A 13,809-nucleotide genomic window follows, 5' to 3' on the forward strand; every position below is an offset into this window, starting at 1 on the left:
GCAGATCCTCCAGCAAACATAAGCAGGTCAGGCAGTGTGGAAAAAATTCCTTGTTAGGAAAGCTCTAGAACCATATGGAAGTAGATGACAACCAACTATTTTTTGAAGTAACATTTTCAGCTTGTCAAGCATAATAACCATTTCTTTTTATATTTTATGGGCAGGATTGCAAAACAGGCAAGTAAGTGAATGCAACTCATAGCAAATGGTAGAAAAAGAAATATGGAATCAGGAAAGTGTCAAAGTATAATAAAATATAATCTCGGTCCAGCCCTCCCACTGTCCCTGCCCTTACCGAGCCATTGCAGGACTCCGTTCCATTTTGGGGCATGCACTCTGGATGGCAGGGAAAGCACCGTGTTCCACTGACGTATTCCCTGGTATCTCTGCAGGAAAATGTATTGAAAAATTAAATCAATCCACAATATTTTTAGTATTTTAGTTTAGTTTAGTATTTTAGCGGCTCGCTCATTGTTATGTTATTGTGTATGAGTTTGTGCTTTATCGTTTGGGGGTTTTTTTTTGGTACTCATATGTTGTATGTATTTTACTGTGTTGTTATTGTGTTTTAGTTTTATTTTATTGTTATATGCTGTTGGGCCTGGCCTCGTGTAAGCCGCCCTGAGTCCCCATTGGGGAGATGGTGGCAGGGTATTAAATAAAGATGATTATTTTTTGTCGTGTCAGGAGCGACTTGAGAAACTGCAAGTCGCTTCTGGTGTGAGAGAATTGGCCGTCTGCAAGGACGTTGCCCAGGGGTCGCCTGGATGATTTGATGTTTTTATCATCCTTGTGGGAGGCTTCTCTCATGTCCCCGCATGAGGAGCTGGAGCTGATAGAGGGAGCTCATCCACCTCTCCCCGGATTCGAACCTGCGACCTGTCAGCCTTCAGTCCTGCCAGCACAGGGGTTTAACCCACTGCGCCACCGGGGACTCCAGATAATGACAATGGTGATGATGATGATGATGATGATGATTATTATTATTATTATTTTACTTCCTCTCCTCCCAGGGTCTTTTTGCCATTAGTTTTATACTTTATATTTTAGCGTGCTTTTATCTGGGGTATTGCATTTTATGATGTTTTTATTTTAATGTGTTTTGTTTTATGGATTGTTTTTGCTTGTATGTTTTGGGGACATTCTGTCCCATATGTAAGCCACCCTGAGTCCCTTTGGGGAGATGGTGGCGGGGTATAAGAATGTTGTTGTTGTTGTTGTTGTTACACAGCACCACAGATTTTTGCAATCTGCAACCCGCTTGTGCAGTTCTCATCAATATAACTATCCGAAATGTTTTGAACCAGAGGTTTTTTGAAACTGGGACTTTTTCAGTTTTAGAATACCTGTATTTTCATATACCCGACATCCTAAGAAGATAAACATTTATTTGGTGGAGGGGGGGGGGGGTGGAATTACCAAGTTTCCAGATATTATTATGAATGAACAATAATCCCTGACCTGACCAAACCCTGCATAAAATGCCCTCGGAAGCACTTTATTTTACCTGTTAGTGCAAAACCATTGTTCTAATTGTATACAATGGAACCATGTCGATTTCGTCCCTCGTATCCCCTGTCCAGATACATTACATTGCTCTCTCACCCAGTGTTTTAAACTTTTAATCTTTGCAACCGGCCCTGCCCATTGTGAACAACTTTCTGTGTTCAAATATTGTGATTTTATATTGTTCTGATGTGTTTATTTATACTGTTTCTTGTATTTTATTTTATCCTATTTTCTTATATTTTATTGTTGTATTTTTATGTTGTATATTTGCATTGTTGTATTGCTGGGCTTGGGCTCATGTAAGCCGCCCCGAGTCACCTTGGGGAGATAGTGGCAGGGTATATATAAAGTTGTTGTTGTTGTTGCTGCTGTTGTTGCTGCTGTTGTTGTTGTTGTTGTTGTTGTGGGACAGAGTAATTTTCTTCTGAACACCAAAACAATCTCTTTCTACCCTGCCACAGTATTTTCCACCCCAATGTCAAGCAAACATGATTCCTGTTCCGGCTCCCCCTTGCGACATACCCATCCAGAATGTTGCAGGTCTCAACACATTCCTTTCCACGCAGAAAACCATTACAGGCCTTGCACTGAGTTGCCCCTGGTCCCCAGCAATGTCCATTGGAGCACAGTGGGAAACACACCTGACCTTGAAGTTCTGTGAAGAGAGAAGAGGAGGCAACGTTTATTTCATTATTATGCTTGCCAGCAAAGGAATTTCCTTTGAAAAAGACAGAATTTAGTTCAAGGAAGCATTTTATTCTTAAAAAAAATTTTTTATGATTAACATTTTAAGACAAATTAAAATAAAAAAATTATTGGTTCAATAATAACCCCAATTATAATAGAAAGGAAATTTCCAATTTTTTTTAAAGTAATGCATAAAAAGTTAAGGGGAAAAAATCTAGACAAAATAGGGGACTGGATAAAGGTTGAAATGAAGTAGGAAATTATTATGGAAAAATTTAGAGAAATAAAATTGACATGGTTCCATTGTATACAAATAGAACAATGGTTTAAAAACTGGTTAAAAAAATAATAAAAACGGAAGTAAGCTTAACCACAAATAATACAAAATGGAAGGGCTAGAGAGGAGCACATAAATTTGAAAGGAATAACTAGTAAAATATATAAGATAATAATTGAAATAAAGGAAGGAAAAACAAAAAACAACATCCTCAAGGAGGTCTGGGAAGAAGATTTAGGGATAAAAATAAATGAAACAGAGTGGCAGCAATTATGGAGACAAAAACATCTAAAAAAATTATCAATGCGGGTTAAAGAAAATTACTGTAAGTTAATATGGAAATGGTACCTAACACCAGTAAGAATAGCAAATATAAATAAAAACTACTCAAAAAATTGCTGGAGAGGATGCAAAGAATCAGGAACATATATACATATGTGGTGGCAATGTAAATATGTAAATAATTTTGGGGAAAAGTATTTAGAGAAATAGAAGATATAATGAACATTAAAATAGAAAGAAGTCCTAGTATAGCTTTATTATCATTATATAATAATAAACAATTGAAAAAAGAGGATAAAGATGCGATAACAAATGCTTATAGCAAAGAATGCTTATAGCAAAGAATTGGAAAAGAGAAATAAATATACAAATAGAGGAGTGGTATAAGGAAGTATGGAAATTGGCAATAAATGATAAGCTGACATATACCGTATATACTCGAGTATAAGCCGACCCGAATATTAGCCGAGGCACCTAATTTTACCACAAAAAACTGGGAAAACCTATTGACTTCAGTATAAGCTGAGGGTAGGAAATGCAGCAGCTACTGGTAAATTTCAAAATAAAAATAGATATCAATAAAATTACATTAATTGTGACATCAGTAGGTTAAATGTTTTTGAATATTTACATAAAACTGTAATTTAAGATAAAACTGTCCAGCTCTGATTAAATCATTATTCTAATCTTCAGTGTAAATGTGCTTATGTATCCCTCCAATAACAATAAAGAGAGTAAATTAATAATAATAATAATAATAACGAAATCCAGCATATATACCTCATTTGCTATGTCAAACTGTGTTTTTGTGTCAGGATGTTAATAATAATAATAGAGTAAAATAATAGTACTGTAATAACAGTAATAACAGAGTAAAATTATAAATACAGTAACAATAAAAATAAAGTAAAATAATAAATGTAATAATAATAAATAGTAAATAAATAATAATACTAATAATAGAGTAAAATAATAAATGTAATAAAATAATAATGTAGAGTAAAATAATGTAAATATAATAATAATAATAATAAATATATTAAAGTAAGTCATGTAACAAAATGATACTAATAACAAAGTAAAGTAATAATTAACTTTGACTCGAGTATAAGCCGAGGGGAACGTTTTCAGCCTAAAAAGGGGGCTGAAAAACTAGGATTATACTCGAGTATATACAGTATATTAAAAGTTAAAAGTGGTATATGGAAGCAAAGTGATTTTGATGATGTATGGAGAAAATTCATTGAAAAGGGATTTAAAAAAGAAAGAAGGGAAGTTACTTCCACAAGAAGAATTGAAATTTTGTACAGATGATATGTAAAAGCTGTGGCTTGGGAGGGGAGCACAGTGATGAGGGATAGATAATATGTATAAGCAGAAAAATAACAGTAGATGCCAAAAGTTAAAGTATGGTAGGTTGTATCGAATAATATGTATCTGCTGTAAAATAAACAATGTAAAACAAATGTATTGAACTATGATAAAATAATAAAAATATTAAAATAATAAAATACGAACACACAAAAAACAACAACAAAAGGTTAAAAATGTTTTCTAGAATAATACTATCACATCCTTATTTTTTTTAAAGCAAGTATAAACTACAAACAATCTACATTAACTAACTTAAGGGCTTTACATTCTCTGCCTGGTTATATTCCCTAATTAGGGTAATCAATCAAAAGAGAGCCACATTGAGCAGGAAGCTGACAGTTTGGATAATGAGAGCCAGTACAGTGTAATGGTTTGAGTGTTGTAGTCCTGAAACTAAAAGCCCATTTCCTGCTCAGTCAAGGAAATCCCTTGTGTAACCTTGGGCAAGTCATACTCTTAGCTTGAAATAGCAAGAAAATCCTGCAACAGAGTCATCATAAGTCAGAGTCCACTTGAGGGCACATAACAGCAACAGGCAAGGTAGTCTCCAAATGAGACTGAAATGACAATCAAATAAATCCTCTGAATACAGATATAGGGACAGCATAGGTCTGGCAACTTCTACTGATGATTTAATGCATTGACTACAACTATAATATGGCTCATTTAGGAGAAGTGGCTGGACAGAAGAAATATTGGGGATCTCAGCACCATGGCAGAAATACCAGAAAACATCTCAAGGATCTCTTGAGGCTTATGTTTCCAAGAAGAATATATTGAGAATTAGTCTGTTAGAAGGTGTTTGAAATGAAACATCATTGCAGGCAAGGGGTTGGACTGGATGAACCTTGTGGTCTCTCCCAACTATATGATTCTATCATTGGAAGAAGAAGCAATGCTTAAACAGAAGCAATGCTTGAGGAGAACCTGATCCACTTGGCCCATCACTGTATGTATTTTGTTCCCTGGCTCTACTCATTTCTGATACTGCAACCATCAAAGAAGAAAACTCTTGCACTAACTGAATACTGGGAGTTTCAAACAGGAAAAGGTCTCTATGCTACATTTCAGGCTAGATTGATACAACAACCTCTCCACCCCAATGTCATATTCAGCAAATAAGGTGGTCATGTAAATAGTGGTCAATTGTAGATGGTGGGGAGTTTCATTCAGGTCAAATTTTGCAGCAAAGAGACCTAATTCAAATTGAACTAATTCACAGTGTCTGGATTAATCTATATAAATAAAAATGTAATGTTCATTTCTAAGATTAACATAACTCAAAAACCACTGGATGAATTGAGACCAAATTTGGACACAATACACCAAACAGACCAATGAGTGACCACCACTCATCAAAACACTGGAAAACACAGCAGAAGAGACTTTAAAAGCAAAAAAAAATACATTACAACGCATGCGCAAAAATCACACACTCACATATATATATACACGCAAACACACATGTATACACATATGCACAAATATATACACACATATATACACACAGAAAACACATATACACAGACTGGGCCACAGCAACACATGGCAGGGGACAGCTAGTCTATAGAAATAAAAAGGTAATGTTTTTTTGTGGGATTAACATGACTCAAAAACCACTGGACAAATTGCCACCAAATTTGGACACCTACCAGGCCAACGAGTCACCACCACTCATAAAAACACTGAAAAACACAGTGTAAGGCGCTTAAAAAGCCAAAAAAGCAAAAAGATGCAACAGCACATGCACAAAAACAACTCCTCCTAGCAATCAAAACACACAATAGCATAGCTACACTCTCTTTTGGACTACAGCTCCCATCATCCCCTAGACCAGGCCCTTTAAGAGAGGAGGATGATCCAAATGCACTGCTTCCAAGATGCAAAACTTTCTTCTTCTTGGATTTCTTTGAGAGCATCCCAATCCCTGCATATTTCCAATTTCCTATTCCTGGACTGCAACTCCCAGCAATCCTCCAGAGAGATAAGATAGATAGATGAATTAGATAGAGATAGGCAAGTAGGTAGATAGTTTGATCAGGAGGGCTGCTGGGAGTTGCTGTCCAAGAATAGGTAGAGAAGGAAGAAATGGGAGAAAGCAGAAGGGAAAGAAAAGGGGGAAGGAAGGGAAGAGAAGGAAGGAAGAAAATTTTAAAAAAAGGGAAGGAGAGAAAGAAAGGAGGAGAGACAGAGGGAGGAAAGGTTGGCCACAGCAACACATGGCGGGTACAGCTAGTAAGTGGATAAGAATGGAGTTCCTCCATTCACAAACACTTACCAATATTGTGCTGTTTTACATTCAAAACTCTTTAGAAAAATGTGTGCTTTAGAGAAAATTGTGTAGAAGAAGCCATATATTAGGGAGAAGTGCATACAAAAATATAATCTGAATTTTCATACTCTTTTTTTTTTAGAAAACATGAACTAATCTGGAAACAAACTGAACAGATGCGTAACTAAACTAATATGAAACAGACATGAATTAATACGCCAGTCCTTACCTGCCTCTATAATTTTTGGTTTCTGTTGTGGTTTAAGAGTCTAAAACACCCAACACCTAACACGTATGAAAACCACCTCACAATCTCTCATTTCTTTTTCTTCTTCTCCCTCCTGCAAATTCAGTCTGTTTACTAACCACAAGGGTTTGGAGAAATGCCTTTGTCATCCAGCCAAAATGCTTCCCAGAACTGCTCCCATCATATCTACATTCCAAAATAATGGGGCTAAAAAAAGGCTTCTGGATCTTAGGAGATTCAGGAGTGGCATTTCTAGGTGCAGATTTCTCATGCGCTCATGTAGCCACTTACCACACTGCTCAACTGGGCTGTTATCATTCTGGAACAGCGTCTGCCGTGGGTTTTTGAAGATCTCTCCCCATGGCACACTTTGGATGAAACACAGATTGGGGTTGTGGTGGACAAGGACCATCCCACTGCTAATCTCCTGCAGTGAACGCAGGCCAAGAGAGGAGATGTTGAGGTGCTGCAACGTTAGGGAATACGCTCCGCTGCCAAGAAGAAGAAAAAAAGCCTCCCTCAATTAGAAAGGGCAAAGGAACAACACCTAAACAATCAGTGTCTATCCATCCACACCAAGCTAGATATTTACAAAACCACTAAGTGGCTTTACCGCCCAACTTTCTATTTGATTGTATTTGGAAAAAAAATCTTCACCCACTTCACAAACGTTGATTAGAAAGAGAGACAGAAATAAATGAGTGGAATTATTTAGACATTTTGCCCTCATCTGGCCATTTCAATATGGCAAACTGCCATAATAAAGTTTCACTGTACTTGTTTCTGGTCATTTTCATGTATTATCATAGAATCATGGAGTTTGAAGAGACCCCATGGGCCATCCAGTCCAACCCCCTGTCAAGAATCGTCATGTAAATATCTGATATGCAGGATGTATTTTCATTCACTGGACCAAATTTGGCACAAATACCCAATACGCCCAAATTTGAATACTGGCGGGGTTGGTAGGGGATCTGATTTTGTCATTTGGGAGTTGTAGTTGTTGGGATTTATAGTCCACCTACAATCAAAGAGAATTCTGAACTCCACCAACGATGGAATTGAACCAAACTTGGCACACAGAACTCCCATGACCAACAGAAAATACTGGAAGGGTTTGGTGTGCGTTGACTTTGAGTTTTTGGAGTTGTAGTTCACCTACATTCAGAGAGCACAGTGGATTCAAATAATGATAGATCTGGACCAAACTTGGCACGAGTACTCAATGTGCCCAAATGTGAACACTGGTGGAGTTTGGGGAAAACAGACTTTGACATGTGGGAGTTGTAGTTGCTGGGGTTTATAGTTCACCTACAATCAAAGAGCATTCTGGTCCTCTCTAACAATAGAATTGGGTCAAACTTCTCACACAGAACCCCCGTGACCAGCAGAAAATACTGTGTTTTTTTATAGTCTTTGGCAACCCCTCTGACACCCCCTCATGACCCCCCCAGGGGTCCCGACCCCCATGTTGAGAAACACCGCTCTATCAGAATCAAAGTGATTCTGGTTTCACTGGTGAATGCTTCTGTGGCACCTTTAACACCAACTACCTGTGAAGGTCTTCTATTTGAGAGGAAGGAGCAATGTAAAGGTCTCCTAGGACTCCCTAAAACCCTTGAATGTTCCTGTGCTAAAGGTTGATCAGTGTATGGAAATTAAAAAATGTCTTATCCATTTGTTAAATCATATTATCTGAAAATTTGGGGGGAGGGGTTGCTCACACTGAGTAAATCAAACTAGGCATGTTTTATGAATGCAGGAAAATATTTTCCCATTGGTGGCTACTAATATGTTCCTAACTGTGCTTGTCAGTAGACATAGCATTTACCTGTATCTGCTTGAAAAAAATAGGCAAGGGGATAATACAAAGATGAACTCTTATTCTAATTTCTAGAGTCACAGTTTGGTCTCTTAGCCTGTGTGGTAAGAGATAAAATCCTGAAGGAGATCTTACTTGTAGAGGGCTCGACCCCGGATGATCTGAAGGTTCTGGAAGGGAGTCAAGTCTGAGAGAGTCTCTGGCCATGATTCAATGTAGAGGTAGCCTGCGAAAACACAACATTAGGTCCCTTCAATGAAACCTAGATCACAGTGTATTATGCTATCCCCATAAAACGGGAACAACCTTTTTGAATAGGATGGGGATACATTTGGAGCTACCCAGAAATAACTTCCTACATACCAGTGAGATCTTTCAGGTTCTCAAATATTTTAAGCTGCTGAGGATCCAAGGGTGGGGTATTCGTGTCAGGATCTCTGAACATAAAGGAAAGGAAGAGCATTAGAAAAACAAAAGGCGCATCCATGCAAACCTAAAACACCTCCACCATCCCCTTTTATTCTATGAGATTCTGAAGTCTTGTCATTTCTAGTAGGAGCTACTTTGATTCTACTCAATTAATAAATTTATTTATTCATTCATTTATTTATTTACCATATTTATATACCGCCTTTCTCAGCCCGGAGGCTACTCAGGACGGTTTACAAACAGCAAAAAAAATCCCCCCAATAACATAAAATATAATTAAAACATTAACATATAATATAAACAAAATAAAAACAATAAAGACAATAAAAACAATAAAGCACAAGTCCTCAATGTCTCATTACTAAAATCATTTTCCAGTTGCATTGTCTAATCATTCCATGGATCTAAAATAGCCTGTTACACTGCATCTGTGAATACTTGCTCAAAAAGCCAGGTTTTGACTCTCTTTTGAAATACTAGGAGGGAGGGAGTCGATCTAATATCCCTAGGGAGGGTGTTCCATAGCCAAGGGGCCACCGTTGAAAAGGCCCTGTCTCTCGTTCCCGCCAGTCGCATCTGAGAAGAAGGCAGGACCGAGAGCAGGGCCTCTCCAGATGATCTTAGAGAGCTAGATGGTTCATAAGGAGAGATGTGTTCAGACAGGTAAGCTTGGTCGAAATCATTTAGAACTTTAAAGACTAAAGCCAGCACTTTGAATTGTGCCCGGTAGCAAACTGGCAGCCAGTGGAGTTGGCACAATAGAGGGGTTGTACGCTCCCTGAGCTACATGGGATTCATCAGCTCCCCTCCATCTTTCACCCATCAATCACTACCATTTCCATATAAACTGTTATTGACTAATCATTCATCTCCTTCATGCTTTTTTTGCTCCAAATTCCAGCTTAAACACCATTCTTTAATTCCAAATATGAGATAGAACTTGAACCTTAAAGAAGGTCTTCTAACTGGAAGGTTATCCAGCAGCAAAATAAATTTGCTAGAATGTGGTGCCACCTTTTGTTGCTCACTGTTCCCCGTTTTTCAAAAGAACTCATCACAAAGCAATACTTTAAAGAGTAACAGAACTACCTCCACTACTCTCACAGAGTCCCCTTCTAAAATCAGGCCATGTCTCATGTTCTAGCTACAGAAATGCAGCCCTGCAACCTGATACGCTCTTCCACCCATCAAAGGCATATATGCTTAGTCACTCACCCTGCAAACGTCTCAGGCAGAAAGGCTAAGCTGCCAAAAATCTTGGTGCAGCCGGCAAAGTGATGGATATTGGAGGCATTGACAGCACGAATCCCCTTTAAGGAGCCCATCCCCAAGCCATAGCAACCTAAAAAAACAGAAAGGTGTTGGAAAGGGAAACGGTGAGGCAGATCTGTGTACATCTGTAAGTGTCTGTCCTTAGATGTGTAGACATGTGAGTCATTAACCTTGCGGCTTTGGAACAAAACACCAGAAGGCAAAAGCTAAGTAATTCTTTCTTGGGTGCTGAACAAAAATCCTTGAGCCTGGCAAGCAGGCCAGCCAGATTGCTAAATATTTTAGATTCCTGAAATTGCTGCTAAATCACTGTGAACTGATATTTGAGAAATCTAATTCTAATTTTCATTGAAACATGAAAGCAATTATCACTTTTCCCTGAGTATGATTGTCTCCCAGATCTAGAGTCTTGGTGGTTGGTATATAAGCGATTGTAGAGACTTATTCTGGATCCACATGGTCTTTCACACTGAGGACATAGATTTCCAGAGGGAAGACAGCCCCAACAGGGTGACCATACAGCACTAATTGTCTCTTAGCCTAATCTACTTTATTGAGCTGTTACGAGAAGAAAGTTGCAAGGAGGAAAGACAAATATTTCACCCTGAACTCCTTGGAAGCAAAATGGGATACTAATATAATTGGATAAAGGTAAAGGCTTTCCCCTGACATTAATTCCAATCATCTCTGACTCCGGGGTGTGGTGCTCATCTCCATTTCTAAGCCGAAGAGCCAGCGTTGTCCATACACACCTCCAAGGTCATGTGGCCAGCATGACTGCATGGAGTGCCGGTAATATAATTAGTATTGGTATAATGGTTTGGGGGGCCCTGGTGGCACAGTTGGTTAAACCACTGAGCTGCTGAACTTGCTGACCAAAAGGGTGGTGGTTTGAATCTGCAAGTGGGGTGAGCTCCCGCTGTTAGATGCAGCTTCTGCCAACCTAGCAGTTTTAAAACATGCAAATGTGAGTAGATTGATACTGCTTCTACAGGAAGGTAATGGCACCCCATGCAGTCATGCTGGCCACATGACCTTGGAGGTGTCTATGGACAATGCCAGCTCTTTGGCATACAAATGAATTTATTTATTTATTTATTTATTGAAAAGTTTTCTATACCGATCTTCTCACCTACAAGAGGGACTCAGATCCGGTTCACAACATGTGTTCATATACAAAAAATACAAACCACACAATGCATCATCATTACACAATTAAAAACATATTACAATACAACATCGTCATCATCACACTTATATAGCCACGTCGTCAAAGCATTCCTGGTCATAATTCACAGTTATTCATTCTCCTTCCATGTGGACCAAAGTTGACTCAGTTATCAAAGGCCGCATTCCATAGCCAAGTCTTTGTTAGCTTCCTGAACGTCAGGAGGGAGGGAGCAGTTCTAATCTCCTGTGGGAGGGAGTTCCAAAGCCGGGGAGCCACCATTGAGAAGGCCCTGTCTCTCGTCCCCACCAACCGCGATCGTGACAGTGGTGGGATCGAGAGCAGGGCCCCCCCCCGAAGATTAAAATGAGCACCACCCCCCAGAATCGGACACGACTAGACTTAATATTAGGTTTGAGCATTGGATTACGACTTTGGAGACCAAGTTTTCAAATCCCCATTTGGCCATGCAAACCCACTGGGTGACTTTGGGTAAGCCACATTATTTAAGCCTCAGATGAAAGAAAAGGCAACCTCCCTTCCCCCTTGAACAAATGCTACCAAGAAAAATTCCCTTTAGGGTTGCTATAAGTTGGAAATGATCAAAGGCACACAACAACATCAAAAATAAATATATTTCAAGGTAAGAAATTTCAAATAATGCAAGAATAGTAAAAATAGTCAAGTAGCAGAAGACAGTCAAAAGAAATTGCCTGAGATCTCACTCTGAGAGAGAGGCAGGATAGAATTTCAACAAGCAAAACGAAATAAATAAACCTTCAAAAATGTGGGTTGGTTTCAAACATTTGTTGCAGCAAATTTTCTTCATATCCTCTGCAAGCACAGATACTCTAGGAATTCGCAAGCACAAAGACTATTGGTACACAATGTGATTAAAAGGTAACTGCATCATGGGCAACTGTATTGAACTGAAAACAGCTTTTCAACCCATGATCAAGCCAGTCTAGGCTCTTACCTTCTGGGCAGGGCTTGGTGCACTTTTCACACTTCTGCATGGTACCCACACGCACTTCCTGGCTATTCTGAGGACATACCAAAGTGCACGAACCCACCTCTGCAGCCAGGTAATTATCTGTAATTAGAGTGAGGGGAACAAGTTAAATTCTACATTCTCCACTGCAATGGCTTCCAATCTATATAAATAAAAATGTAATGTTCGTTTGTGGGATTAACAGAGCTCAAAAACCACTGGACGTAATGACACCAAATTTGGACACAAGACACCTAACAACCCAATGTATGTCCTTCACTCAAAAAAATTGATTTTGTCATTTGGGAGTTGTAGTTGCTGGGATTTATAGTTCACCTACAATCAAAGATCATCCTGAACCCCACCAACAATGGAATTGTTGGTACACGGTTCTCCCATGACCAGCAGAAAATACTGAAAGGGTTTGTTGGGCAGTGTCCTTTGGTTTTGGAGTTGTAGTTCACCTACATCCAGATATCACTGTGCACTCAAACAATGGTGGATCTGGACCAAACTCTACACAAATACTCAATATGGCCAAATGTGAACACTGGTGGAGTTTGGGGGAAATAGAATCTTGACATTTGGGAGTTGCTGGGATTTATAGTTCACCTATAATCACAGAGCATTCTGAACTTCACCAACAATAAAATTGGGCCAAACCTCCCACACAGAACCTCCCACACAAACCTCCCACACAGGCAGTGGACGGCTAGTTTGTCTCTAAATTTCAAAAACAGTCTCAGTTAAGAATAGCATTTCTCCTCTGAATCAATGCCTGGAGGAGATAATAGTTTGGACGAAGAAAGATAAATCGAAGCAGAACCCAGGAAAGATGGAGGTGTTTACTGTCCAGGGTCCTAACCTGAATTTGGAGGTGTGTCATCTAGTCCTAGATGAGGTTATACTCCACCTGAAAGCCTTTCAAATATCCTGGACCCAAATCACATAGAGCTTTGTAGGTCAACACCAACACCCAGAATAATGAGCCTGTCAGAAATTTTAGCTCTTCAGAGGAAGCCCAACTGCATTTCTCAACATCTCGTGAAATAAGGTTGGGCTTTCTCTGTAGCAGCACCTCAACTGTGAAATTCCCTTCTCAAGGAAGTTAGGCAGGTTCAGCCCAACCAGTGCTGATCTGTGTGGCATCAGTGTTTGAAACCGATTTTAACATTTTTGAAATTGGACTCTTTGTTTATTTTTAGAATACTTTTAGGAATTTTAAAGAGTATTTTAGTGTGTTTTAGAAATGTTTTATCTCAATGTTTTAACTGATATTTATTTATGTGGTGTAACTACCATACATACTCGAATATAAGCCGATCCGAATATAAGCCAAAGCACCCAATTTAACATAAAAAAACTGGGAAAACGTATTTACTCAAGTATAAGCCAAGGGTGGGAAATGCAGCAGCTACTGGTCAATTTCAAAATAAACATAGGTACCAATACAATTACATTAATTGAGGCATCAGTAGA

The 13,809-nt window shown here is 38.8% G+C and overlaps 1 protein-coding gene across 1 annotated transcript in view; it reads right to left on the reverse strand.

Annotated features, from left to right (window-relative positions):
- ERBB2 (erb-b2 receptor tyrosine kinase 2) overlaps positions 1-13,809 on the reverse strand; it is a 108,047-nt gene that overhangs the window by 31,222 nt on the left and 63,016 nt on the right. Inside the window, exons 8-14 of the mRNA XM_060781069.2 lie at positions 12,316-12,432; positions 10,115-10,241; positions 8,834-8,907; positions 8,606-8,696; positions 6,940-7,139; positions 2,032-2,164; positions 296-386 (exon numbers count right to left, since the gene is read on the reverse strand). Of these exons, the coding sequence (XP_060637052.2) occupies positions 296-386; positions 2,032-2,164; positions 6,940-7,139; positions 8,606-8,696; positions 8,834-8,907; positions 10,115-10,241; positions 12,316-12,432 (833 nt within the window). The remainder of the gene's footprint in view (positions 1-295; positions 387-2,031; positions 2,165-6,939; positions 7,140-8,605; positions 8,697-8,833; positions 8,908-10,114; positions 10,242-12,315; positions 12,433-13,809) is intronic.

The sequence above is a fragment of the Anolis sagrei genome, chromosome 6, assembly GCF_037176765.1.
Source record: "Anolis sagrei isolate rAnoSag1 chromosome 6, rAnoSag1.mat, whole genome shotgun sequence".
Classification (NCBI taxonomy): Eukaryota; Metazoa; Chordata; class Lepidosauria; order Squamata; family Dactyloidae; genus Anolis; species Anolis sagrei.